The sequence below is a fragment of the Seriola dumerili genome, unplaced genomic scaffold (assembly GCF_002260705.1).
Source record: "Seriola dumerili isolate Sdu_G_001 unplaced genomic scaffold, Sdu_1.0 BDQW01000088.1, whole genome shotgun sequence".
Classification (NCBI taxonomy): domain Eukaryota; kingdom Metazoa; phylum Chordata; class Actinopteri; order Carangiformes; family Carangidae; genus Seriola; species Seriola dumerili.
In genome coordinates, this window is record NW_019174343.1 from 11500493 (window position 1) to 11513270 (window position 12778).

The 12778-nt window shown below is 40.4% G+C and overlaps 3 protein-coding genes across 8 annotated transcripts in view; all 3 read right to left on the minus strand.

Annotated features, from left to right (window-relative positions):
* Positions 1-1757, minus strand: part of LOC111221642 (MICOS complex subunit mic25a-like) — a 55548-nt gene extending 53791 nt beyond the window's left edge. The window contains exons 1-2 of one of the 4 annotated variants that reach the window (XM_022745103.1): positions 1503-1757; positions 668-764 (exon numbers count right to left, since the gene is read on the minus strand). In XM_022745103.1, the coding sequence (XP_022600824.1) occupies positions 668-764; positions 1503-1586 (181 nt within the window). In that variant the 5' untranslated portion in view covers positions 1587-1757. The remainder of the gene's footprint in view (positions 1-667; positions 765-1502) is intronic. The other 3 variants (XM_022745106.1, XM_022745105.1, XM_022745107.1) reach the window with 3 other exon arrangements.
* A 354-nt stretch (positions 1758-2111) lies between these two features.
* Positions 2112-9376, minus strand: tpra1 (transmembrane protein adipocyte associated 1). Its single transcript, XM_022745108.1, has 11 exons — positions 9221-9376; positions 8184-8367; positions 7804-7936; positions 7192-7278; positions 5898-5970; positions 5643-5722; positions 5401-5511; positions 5225-5285; positions 4919-5021; positions 4449-4529; positions 2112-4366 (listed from the first exon to the last, which is right to left on the minus strand). Exons 2-11 carry the CDS (start codon positions 8354-8356, stop codon positions 4096-4098), a joined length of 1173 nt encoding a protein of 390 aa, XP_022600829.1. The 5' UTR covers positions 8357-8367; positions 9221-9376; the 3' UTR covers positions 2112-4095.
* A 238-nt stretch (positions 9377-9614) lies between these two features.
* Positions 9615-12541, minus strand: LOC111221757 (zinc-binding protein A33-like). 3 transcript variants are annotated; one of them, XM_022745301.1, is made up of 2 exons: positions 12456-12541; positions 9615-11419 (listed from the first exon to the last, which is right to left on the minus strand). In XM_022745301.1, the coding sequence occupies exon 2, from the start codon at positions 11406-11408 to the stop codon at positions 9945-9947; it is 1464 nt and encodes a 487-aa protein (XP_022601022.1). In that variant the 5' UTR covers positions 11409-11419; positions 12456-12541; the 3' UTR covers positions 9615-9944. The 3 variants fall into 3 exon arrangements, with proteins under 3 accessions (XP_022601022.1, XP_022601025.1, XP_022601024.1); XM_022745304.1 differs by lacking the exon at positions 12456-12541 and adding an exon at positions 12229-12294; XM_022745303.1 differs by lacking the exon at positions 12456-12541 and adding an exon at positions 11536-11731.
* Between the last annotated feature and the right edge of the window lie 237 nt (positions 12542-12778).

Sequence of the window (12778 nt, forward strand, 5' to 3'; positions counted from 1 at the left end):
GACACAGTTAAAGCATACCATATTCTGTTCTTTCTATAATGAAAAATCTAAATAAAGTTACACAGCACTAGAGTTGATCTTTATCCTGATATTGTTCTCATCAGTCAGTCTATGTGGACAACTGGACAAACACTTGGTGGTTTATCAAGTACACCTAGCTAAAATTAATGTGGTCTAATGTAGTCTTGATTAATACAGCAGTCCTGTAACAAATCCCTACCTTTATGAAAGTTTCAATGTTCAGCTTTTGTTGAAACCGTTTTAAACAGGTGTCAGCTACATGATCATTTTGGGGAATGCAGTCTTTAGTGCTGTTGAACTACATTACATCATGTAGACAGGTGTTCCTATTATTTTGCCCACCCCAATCACATCAGTGAGGGTAGGTTAATCAAAACACACAACTCGTTGTATAATGCAATACAGTTCAACAGCACCACAAACTACAGGCTCCAAAATTATCATACAGCTGAAATGACACCTCCTTTAACGTGGTTTTAACAAAAATGGATTATTATAACCTTCATAAAGATAGAATTTAAAGCAGGACTGTTGTATTAAACTGCATTAGTTGTAGCTAGGTGTTGCTAATGAACTGACAAGTGAGTGTATTTGCTGACAGAGTGGGAGCTCAGTGAGAAAAGACAGGTCTTTGAATGGGACATACGCGGTGGTGGCTTGTGACTGTCCAGTGGAGACAGTGGTGGCTTGACGCTGTCAGACCCCTGAGATTCCCTCATCCGCCGGAGCACTTCCTCTGAGAGCTGGAGCATGGGAATAAACACATGCACTTAAACACACACACACATGCAAGGCAGGGCAGGATAGATGCGTGCCTTGGTAAGCAGCAGATTAAAAACGCAATCACTGTACAGCTGTGCCTGACCTCTCTGACCTTTCTGAATAGTGGAACAAAGAGTAGCTATCTGCCTGCATGGATGCTCACATGAACACATTATTAATTTACTCTCCTGCTGGACACTGCGCAGGTTCACAGGTGGGACACAAATGGAAACTGTGTGGCAAAGAAAATGAAAATAACTAATGTTATGATTTGTGACGTTCGCCGTCACAATTAAATTAACTCTCAGCTACAGTAATGTAACTCCCTTACATGTAGTTGACACAGCACACTTAGCTAATAGTTACGTTACGCTATGGAAATTTCGCCAACATATTAACGTTATACTGCATTATGTGTGTGGAAATCTGCCCTTTACTTGCCTTTTACGACTAGCAACGCATCGTAATTCAAGCCGCTATAAGAGTAGCTTACTAACCTTTACATGGCGGTAACGGTCACTGGGGATAGAGAGGGGCTATGACCGGGTTCATTCGAGGACATGGGACCTGTCAGTCTGTCAGTGCACCTTAGCCCGACACCACCGCAAAAGCCCACAAGCTAACCGTTATTAGCTTTAGGGGTTATGACTGATAACAGCTAATTTCAAACTTTGGCTTCACGTTTCCCCCTTCAGAGTGATACATAGCGTTATATCTACCTTCACTCCTTCAATTACTGTGACCTTCTCGTCTTCGTCCAGTCCAAATGACACTTTTCTGGCCGTGCTTCCATTTCCTCCCATTTTCACCAGCTGTCGGTTCCCACCTGATTAGAAAAAAGTAATAGCAACCCTGTCTATGGTTATGACAGGGATACACATTCATGAGAAAGCGGCAGGAATCGCCGCCACAGCGACTGGTGGTCAAAATACTCCAATAAAGGTCACTCCGGCACTGCAGTATCCTCAAAGCTCATTGGTTGGATAAATAATTCGGACCCAATGAGTCATGGTCGTGCAGCTGTGTGGACTAAGGGCAGATGGGAGTTGTAGTTAAACTCTCTAGCTGACGTGAAGACTGACCTGTGAAGCTTTTTTAAGACAAATGCAACACAAGGACATATGAATCCTGGATGTTCAAGACAAAACAGTCGCGTCATCAACACATGGGGAAATGCTAGTTTATAAAAAAAAAACAAAAAAAAAACCCTATCCCAGAGTGTAGTTTCCACATGACACCACAGAGTGGAGTCCTATCTCAAATTACAATATACTGTACTGTCCATACCACAAGTCATGACGTAGTGTCCTATTCCCAAAACAACCAAATGAAAGTCCATGGTTTATTCTGTAGTTCATGGAATGCTCAACACATTGCATTAATACAGGCTGAATATTATACAATCAATGCACTTAAATAAAAAGGCAATTTACACGTCATTTGCAAAATGATTTCACCAACACACATTTTGTGTATGCAGAGAGAGCACTTCAATTGCATAACAATGCACCTTGTGGACTCATGTTATCAACAGCAAGCTGATTTCCCAATCACTATTTTAACTCCAAGTGATACAGCAGAGTTCACCAGCACTCAACTATGAATATAAAATATTTTGAGTTGGGCAAATACTTTAATTCCTTGGAAATACCTCACTTCTTTACTGTGTTGTTACTTTACAATGGTGAAAAAATAAATGTAACCCTACATTTTCTGCATACAGGTCACCACTATTTATGAATACTGCTATCTTAAATGGAGTAATCCATTCCTACGAAACATAGTATTTTTAGGGGAAAACCTGCATCCATCATATCTCCTTGGTAGGCGTAAGTAAATGCGAGATGGTTTCAAAAGAATCAAGTGTGCTGTTGTAGTAATACTGTGTATGACAAGTATGATTTCATGAGTTAAGCAAAGGCAAACAACTCAAAGCCTGAAATAAATCAGAATAGAATTTTTCTCTGCAACACTCATAGCTGTATCCTTGATATTGTCTTAAAATTACCCATCACTGACATAACTGCCTGAGCCTCTCTTGCTCAGAAGGAATCAAAAGTTATCATCTATATAATGAAGCTGTATCAATGCCAACATTTGATACTATAAAATTGATTTTTTTGGTCAATTTTTACCACTTGTAATAACATTTATGAAAACTCTGAACACAGGAAACAGGTTAGCAGCAAAATACTCAAAACTCAACTTTGCAACAGCCACCCTTATACAGCGAGCAAAGCTGAATTAGATATGCTGATAGGAAATGAGCGCAGGTCTGAACTGGAATACACAAAATTGGTTTCTGCACATTTGTTGTTCAGATCAAAAAAATGGTAACACTTCCTCAATGACTCTGAGGCCAACAAATGTTCTCTCAGTAGCAGGAATGAGTAATCCGGTGCAAGAAATGAAAGCAAAAGCAGAAAATAAATAAAAGAGGGAAGAAATGTAAAGAGGAGAGCTTATGCCAGAGATGCCATTTAAATTGTTCAGGAATTGTGTCTCAGCCTCTAGAAAAGAGCCTTACAGATGGTTTGCGATCTTTAAAACTAATGCAATGCCTGTATTTAGGAGTTAATGATTTCCTTATTATATTGCAGTGACAAACATCACGCTAACACCGTTCACTTGTTAACAGGACAGACAGCACCTATTTCAGAAGACAAAAGTACACCTATCAAAATGAATTAGCACAAGTCCTTGCCCTGTATAAAGAGGCACAGTGACAGTTGAGTCACAAATCTAATACAAGGCAGCAGATAAAGTCAGTAGAGATGCTGTTACTCAAAGGCTGTAGTGGGAATGTACATATGTTCAGTTGTCATCAAAAGAATGTTAGATAGATTTTTAAGACTTGGGTACTTAAAATGGGGCTAAAACTTCATCACTGAGGATTGAGCAGTTGATGTTGGAATGACAGAAAATGTGCTGAGACGAGTCGGTAAGCCCCCACATTTAAGAACCTGTGGAACAGAATCAATTTGGAGTCTGTCGAGGTCAGGATGAGGGACAGGACTCCTGACGTGGAGCTACAGCAGCAGTGCACTCTGGCAACAGTGTTACAAAAGCAGTTGCTAAATTCACAGTCTTCCAGACAATTGGCCAGCAAAGGTCTCTCCTTAAGTGTCCACTTGTTCATTTATCGTGGCCTCAAAGAAAGACCAAGATTACCCTTCCTTGATGTCCCGCTACTTCGCTCTGCATGTTTTTGGCCAACTCCCCTGGTCATCACCCTGCCTGACACACTACACATGCACAACATTTAAGCCCAGCTGGATAACTATCTCTTCTCCCACTCTCCTCTTCATCCTTTCATGCATTGACAGGTCTCCAGCGGTCAGCTTCAATGTTGTTAATGCTACTGGACCCATAGGGTCCAGAGGCAACATCATCCAGGTATGCTCCCACCATACGAGAGCTGCCGGGACCAGTGCTATCAATCTGGGTAGAAGAGTAGAACAGGCCCTGGTCGGTCAGCTCCTTACGGCCAAGTGTTGTAGCAACAGTGGGGGGAAGGTGGACGTCGCTCTCGTCCGGCTCATCCACCTGCGACTTGTAAGAGAACAGGATCTTGGGCTCTGAACTGTGGGGGAAGAAAGAAAGTCAAGTGTATTAAGTGCAACTACACAGTATTCTGTATATTTTTCATGATTCTCTGTACATACCCAAAGAAGCCTTTTAGGAATGTGACATAGATGAGTGGAGCAAATGTGGAGAAATACAGGAAGGTGGTGACATCCACACAGCTGAATCAGAAAAGACAAAATGAAGACAGGTTCCAAAACTGAGTGATTAGTCCCCTTAAAAGTCAGCTTCATTAGACATAAAAGCCCAACCAACAGGCTACTGCTATAAAGGGATATGTTTGTTATGTCCTCATCCTCTCAACTACACTGCACTGAACATTATAGGACCAACCCAACAGTGAGTCATTCCCCTGGTTGCAACCCAGCCAAAAAAATCAATCACAAAAAGGTTTAAAATCAGCCACCCAGCTCCAAATATACAACATTTTTCTAAAACGCTTGTTCATATATTTCAATCACTCAAAGACAGAAATCCTTTTATAGCTATAGTTCTTTGGTAAATATAGAAATTCGCTGCTACACTCAGCATTCATGAGGATAATACTGACCAGAGTCCCTCTATGACTCCAGCGCATAGCAGAGCGCTGCCCAGGCCCTGGACAAGGTTCAGTAAAGACAGGATGGCAGCATACACATAGAAACTCCTCTTAGCTAAACAGAGGAAGCAAAACAAAGATTAATGAACAACAGAGAACAAGTGCATTCAATTATATGGCATCATGCACTGATAAATAGCACATCAGCAAATGAAGTACAAAGTTTCCATTGATCATAGTTACATGAAAAACAATACTTATCTTTTAACTTATCAAATCTAATTTCTGTTCTTTGCTGCGATTAAATCTATAACTTACATGGCAGAGATATCCTCTCCCTCAGTGGAGTTTTAGGCAAGATCACAATCAAAGAGTACACCTACAAAAAAGTATTACATTATCAATCACAACAAATCAATCATTGGGTATCTGACAAGTATGAGTTTTAGCTTTTTGCTGATGTTGCTACTGTTGCAGCGCTACAGGTTACTGACCAGGAAGAAGAAGCAGGAACTGGCCAACCAGAAGTGCCGTCCTCCGTGGCCGTAGATGTTGAAGTCCTCAGCGGAGAGGTGACTGTCTGGATAAAGGATCTCTAGTGTGCCCTAAAACAATTTATTATCTATATTAATTGAATAAATTGCATAATGACAACTTACCAAAAATGTCCTGTTGTACAATATTAACATCATATATCCAATTAAATTTCATCTAACTTCTCATCATCTGCCATTACCTGTGTGATGGAGTAGGCCAGAGCCAGCACAGCAGTGATGGCCAGCACACGCTTGATACTGGACTTGCTCTCCAGGTGACCTGTTAAATAAGGAAATGGGCTTGACTGAAAAACACATGGTATACAGACTTCAGTTATATAAAGGGAAAGTGGACAACATACTGAACATCTGAAACAGGCGCATCATGTAAAAGGAGACAGACACTACATGGGTTAACGTATAAATTAGAAATGAAACCAGCGCAGCAAACTAACCGAAAGCCAGTCCCAAGATGATAACACTGAGCTCAATAGCCAGCAAGAAGAAACGGGTGATTTCCCACAGCACCTAAAGAGACAACAAACATCATGAGATTCTACTGTGGCAAATTAGCCCAGCTGTGTTGTAACACATATCGAAACAAAACATATGCATAACTTTACAGGTCAGGTCACAGTCTAGAGTTTTATATAATCAATTGTATTTCTTTCTCTTCAACATTGCAGCCATCACAGTGTGCTATGGGAACAGAAGGACCATCACTGTGAACTCCATAGGGTCCAGTCTGGTATGTGAGGAATGTCAGCCATGCTTTTAGTTTTAAGACATGAAAGCCCTACAAAGTCATGCTGAAGCTCATATCATGCCCTCTGGGTACTCCATAAAAGAGACATCCGTGACAAACTGTGGTGACTGCTACTTCAGTATGAGTGAAATATTTATGCTGCAAAGCTGCAATCTGTCATAATACTACATGAACAGTGAAAAATTTTACACTATTAAACTCCAGGAAACCCAAACAAATGAATAAATAAAATAAATAACTAGCCAATTTAGAAAGGAATTCAACAGTATAAACCAGTTTTCACTAAATTGTTTGTTCCTACAAATGAAAAGCTATGTTGTTCCACTGAAGCACACTTTTCACTGTAGTTTACAGTAAACATGAATATCTCGTGATGAGCACAGCTAAGAATAAGTTTCCAGTGACAGAAAGTGAAAACTATTTTTTGAAATGCACACAGTTCCTCCAACCATTAAAAATAAAACATGTATGAATAAACTACAAAAGGTCTATGCTTATGCAAATGGTATTTTTGTAAAGATAAAGGTAAAAATTAGAAAACAAAAAAAAACAAGGTTTGGGGAATAAACAGCGAAAATTAGAAGCCTATAATTGTATTACATCCATTTTTTATTTCTATTAATAACAACAACTCAGTGATTGTTTTATATGATATAGATGTCAGATATATATTCACACATACAGCATAAGCAACAGGTTTGACTTAGAGATGATAAATGATCTTTTGTTCAGTATCTTCCCCAGATACATTTCTGTTTTACAGTTTCATTTGAAAACATTACGATAAGAAACAAACCTTAAACACCTTTAACAGACCTGTCAATCAGTTTGGAAGTGACAGGAGGTTCCAATACTGTGTTTTGAATTTTGGTATTGGTGGGGTTATCCATTTGTTTACATTTGGACCAAATGTTGTACCTGGAATTTACGCATAAAGACTTACAACGAAAAACCTGTATAGAATTATTAAGGTGCTTCCTTACTTTGTCTATGATGGTGGCAGCACTGGATGCACTGACAGTCATGGACACTATAGCCCGGGTGATTCCAACTGCTGCTACAACAAAAACCTAAAAGAAATACAGGTGCAGAATATAGGAGAAAGTATAACTGATAATGCACTGTAACACTCCTGACAAACAATGAGCAGAGTTCCTTTACTGCCTTGCCAGGCACTGCAGAGCTGAGATATCCCCTTTTCTAGAGTTTTTATTGTTAGATTACCATCACTGGAATGATAAAACAAACAGAGAAATGCAGTACATTTTGGAAACAAAGAGCAAGCACCTGTCACTGAGAGGGAACAGACTATAAGGCAGAGCAGTAAACAAGAAAAAACCTTATCAGCAAGTTGTTCCACAAGGTCATTTGTCCCTGTTGTTGGACCAAAGTGAAAGTTAAAGGCTTTAACAGGTGTATCCTCCCAACGGTTTTATGGGGATCACTACCATAGTGAAATGTCCAGATCCTCAAAGTTTTGTTCTACCACTTCAAAAACTGATTAGGACAAACACAAGCACTACTGTGCAGCATGATGTCAATTTCCATATCACAATGAATACTGTATATTGGTGTTTCTGCAATGTGTGTCCTACCAGCAAGTAAAAGGTGACGAAGATGGGGCTAGAGGTGAGTCGAATCTTTGCCCTGGCTGAGGGCAGCTTCCACATCAGGAATACAAAGAAGGCCACATTAGGCACTAGCAGTAAAATGTCCCAGAACCGCACCCTGAGACAGAGAGATGAATGTCAGAGGATAATGCAGAGCTTTCTGAAAAATGTTATTTTGTCTGCAGTAGAGCCTGGGCATGTGAAGACACTTTGGTGTAGTCAGCTGGGAATTCACTTTGAACAGTTAGTAATTTATTCCCATTATGCATTTCTGTCACTGTCCCACAAGGATTCAAAAACAAACTATGTTTTACTAACTCTTTCATGAATTTCAACTGTTTCTTCTACAGTGTGCTACTGATTACCTGGAGTCTCCAATGTCTTCATACAGAACTTGCAGACATTTGTGAGGCTTGGTGATGTTGGCTCCAGAATCAGGTTTCCAAGTTGGGAATGCTGATGTGTTCTCCAGTGGTGTGGGTGAACTACTGCCATTGTATTGAGTAAACCTAACCACAGCAGTCACTGTGGCTAGCATGGTGTCAGAGCCTGAGGCAAAACAAAAATATGATTATGTAAGATATTTATTGGAACTGATTCCTCACATGAGCTGAGGCAGATATCTTGCTTCTCATTTTCAAGAATTAAGGACTTTCTTATTTAAAGGGAGGTTCAGTTTATGAGGCAGAGTGAGGAAGCTCATTCACGGATAATCTTTTATGAGTGCTTATTATAAGTGAATATAAGACAGATAAAGCTCGTGTCATTTAACCACAACAAAACACCTGAGCTGTTTCAGTTACAATCAGGGATTTAACAGACATAGGAGATGTACAATTGTTGGGATTGTTGTGGCAGGGCAGGCTTCTGTGGCAGCTTTCTCCACTTTAAGATAAACATTATGTAACAAGATTGGCTGCGACACCAGCCATGTGTGGTGTGGAGTTTAAAGTTTCAAACGGTGAAACTAACCTAATCCCATTAGCGTTTACTTATGTCTCCTCAACAGTGAGAGGAATGTCAATATACAATACCTTGCTAAAATGATAGTGAATCATAACTTATCTCAAAATACGGCTCCTTCATATGTTTTATCAAAATACTTCCAGTTCGTAAAGGGGATTTTCAGAGGTTAGCTAACGCTGCTACTTCCAGCTTGCTAGCTGCCGTCGGGAGATATGTTTGTGAATTAAAATTATATTCTCCTTCCATTTTCCTTAGAGACAAACACGGTAACGAAGACAATGTTGTCGGTAAACCTGTCTTGCTAATAAACATTAGGTACCACAGTCTAAAAGCCGACTGGCTCAGGTTAGGATCAAAACAAACGTGATCCTGGTGCAAGTGCAATGACGCTGACCAATGTAACGAGAGCTACAAATGATAAAAAATAACATCTTACCGATTCAGAAGACTGGGATTCAAGGGCGCAACTCGTTGTAAAATGTTTTAGAAACAATATAACTTGAAGCGCATGCTTCACACGCTATTATACACACTGTAATCGATCAACAAATCAATCACTAATACGGGACATAGCTGTACTGGAGAGTTTCGTTAAGAAATTTCCCCCATAAGGTCAGCTGACACTCGCCAAACAAGCGGAGCAACTCTCGCGAGATGACATGACATTATGACGTGCATGTGTTTGTGGGGGTTGTTTTTCATACGGTATGTGAAAGGAGGCAGGCTGTGGCAATACACAGGATTTTTTTTTAGATCTATTAAAAGTAAGAGAAGTAAAATACACATTATGAGAGGGTGACATAATATATTATGAAGCTTAGGATGCAAGGAATTTTGTAAGGACTTTATTTGTCTGATGGAAGCAGAAAAACATCATAAAGCAGTTTTCAATGTTTTGCCTTTTGGCTTGTTTGAACCTTTACACTGAGACAAAATAATGACTTCTGGACACATTATTTTGAGCACTGTATTTGAGCATTATGTTTAAAGCACACTGTAATTCAATCAAAGGAGGATGAAATCAGACTGTTTTCTATCAAGACATGGCTAAGGACTTTCATCATACAAATCAAGTCTCAACTTTGGTGTTTTAAATATTATGACATTGCTAGATTGTGCAGCACATTTGCTAAGGATTAAATATTGAAATGTAGCGATGATTATGAATAAATAGTGAGACGTGCTTTTGGGTGCCCTGACATCATCCTGTAGGCCAGGTGCACTGGTTCAGTTAGGTTGGCCTTAAATGTGTACACATGAGTCTTCCCACTGATGGGGCTGATGTTGTAGAAGCTCAGCCTGTGGGTCTTGAAGCTCAGTTTGATCTCTAGCTTCCGTGACACTGTGGTCCTCTTCAGTGGCACACTGTGACTCTGCTCAAAGGCTGTCAGGAGGTTATTGAACCACATCAGACACCAGGAGCTCCGGCTGCTTTCCAGAGCAGAGGGCAGCCCGCTACGTGCCAGCTTCCCACTGTAGCACAGACCAATGATCCACGGAGAGCCCTCAAGCTCCACCTCCCAGCTATGATCACCTTCTGAGAAGCTCTGGGTGCTGAGGACCTGGAAAAAGCTGGTGAACCTCTGAGGAGAGGATGGATATGGCTGTTTTGTAGCACTGAAAGTCACTGTCTTCAAGTCCTCTGAGAGAATGAGGTTGGGATGGGCTGTTTCTGGGTCAAAGGTCACCTCTGAGGGGTTGAGGGTGTTCCGAAGGTACCGCTGAACCTCTGCAAGTCTTTCCCTCAGCTCAGTGTTCATGGTTTCCAGCTTGGGACAGGCTCGTGTAGGGCTGACTTTCGATTCAACATGGTCTTTCTCTTCTCCCACTGGTTTTGCCATTAACTCCACAATGTGCGGCTGTAGACTTTGGAGCTCGTCGCTGAATGCAGTCTCATCTTCCTCAGTCAACAGGGACTCAGCTCTCAGCATAGCCTGCCTCAGCTGGTTAGTCAGCTCAGAGGTTTGACTGACTCGACCGATTATAATGGCCTCACCTGGACCTAACTCTTCTTCAATCATCTGCGTCACCTGCTCATTATAGCGCTGTGACAAATCCTTTATCTGTCCTAACAGTCTGGATACTTTCTCCCTCAGCTGAGCATTAGCATTGGTCACCTCTAACTCCTGCTCCCTCTCTTTCTTCAGAACAACCTCTGCCACCTCCAACTTGAGATTTAACTCTGTGACTTGAGACGCCAGTCTGAATTTAGGTTCATCCATTTCCATTTTGCCTTTGCCACTGCTTTTCTCATGATCAAAAGAAAAGGGGTGATCTGTGGATCCAGAACCGGTTTGTAAGCCATCTTGGCCGATGTCAGAAGGGTTTTCAGTGGAGCTGATTTTCCCAGCAGTGGCTTTGTAGGTCTCCACCATGCTACATATTTTGGAGCTTTTCACAAGGACTGTGGGCCCCTGATATACTGCCTGGCACTCAGGGCAGCTGTGTTGGTCTAGGCCTTCTCCCATGGTCTGCAGGCAAGCAATGCAGTAGGTATGACCACAAGGAAGAGAAACTGGCTCAGAGAATATCTGCAAGCAGATTGGGCAGGTAATATCCAGAACCAAAGCTTCTGCATGATTCTTTTCACGATTTTGGTTTCCCCTGGTCTCATTCACAGACATGGTGGCAGGTGCTGGAAAAAACAGACAACTCAGAGTCAGACTTGAAAAATATATAAAGTTTATGATAAGTAAAAATTAATTTAAAAATTAAATATTATATAATTATATTAAAAAGTATATATTATACCTCAAGAAAAATTTTGACCAAAATCCAAAAATACAATCTCATTGTATTCTTTTTTTTTCTCCAATTATCAGTTTGTTCACTGTTAATTTACCAAACGTGACAGTCTACATATTGTTTCAAAATCTTCCATGCACTGCAAGGAGTAAAATTCTGGTTGGATTTTCTTTTTTTTTTTCGCTTAGTTGCCTAACTATATTTAAACCGAGTCAAGCTTGTATAAAATATCCACCAGGTGATACCTTTTAACTCAAACACACACAAACATACTAAGAACATGAACTCAGTGTCTTCAACGGTGGACATGGTCCTGTATAATAAAACACATCGTGAACCTTTGTTGCATTTGCAACAGGAAACACCGGGCAGTTGCAAACACCAGCGTGACAACGCACAGCAGCACGATGCAACCATCCAGGATATGCTGAATGTAGTCTATATTATAAAAAAAATATGCCAGATGCAGATATACAGGCTAGACCAGGGTTACATCAAACGTTGTCTATTTTAAATGAGGAAGTTTAGTTCAAGAAAAAAGTCTCTGATGGATACGAAAGATGGAGAAATCAAAACAACGAAGGTCAAAAACATTTCTGCGTCGTCAACTGTTAGTGCGTCTGTTTACCTAAGTTTCGATTTCCTGAAAACAGGATCTGCACGCTGCTGACAGCTTTCAGACTAATGAACCAGACTCACCTTGTCAGCCCCAATTCTGCTTCTGGGCATAAATTTGATTTTAATTACTGTGGCTTTGCCTCTTTTCAAAAAAAAAAAAAAAAAGGTTTACATTATTATTCATAAGCATGTGCGCATCTTTTCTTGCACAAGGCGTACAGCCGGCGATTAATTGTTTACAAAGGATTTAATAAGTTAGGTTTGCGTCATTAAAAAAAACAGAATATCAAACAGCTTCAAAGCGTTACCTTGCACTCTTGTGTCGAGGCTTCCTATTCAGGTGGGAGTCAATAAAACGCACTGACGCACAGATCAGCGGCCAGACTCGTCCACGCCTTTCCTCTCACAGACAGACAGTTTCACTGGAGCAACACGTTTCAGTCTGACTTCATTTATGTGTTTATTTGCCAATCCTTTGATCATCTGACCCTCTATCTAATATAGTAGCTAAATGTTATGCCCTAAGTGCTGGTATATCACCAGTGTAATGACATTTTGTTTAAAACATTTTTTTCTTTATAATATACATAAGAAGTGTAAGCTATTGGAAATTAAACTTGTGCACTATAAA

Coding starts and splice junctions, on each gene's coding strand:
- tpra1 (XM_022745108.1), bottom strand. CDS start 8,356: ATGCTAGCCACAGTGACTGCTGTGGTTAGGTTTACTCAATACAATGGC. Junction 7,937..8,183: donor GAAGACATTGGAGACTCCAG/GTAATCAGTAGC, acceptor TCTCTGTCTCAG/GGTGCGGTTCTGGGACATTT. Junction 4,367..4,448: donor TTCCTAAAAGGCTTCTTTGG/GTATGTACAGAG, acceptor CTTCCCCCACAG/TTCAGAGCCCAAGATCCTGT.
- LOC111221757 (XM_022745301.1), bottom strand. CDS start 11,408: ATGTCTGTGAATGAGACCAGGGGAAACCAAAATCGTGAAAAGAATCAT.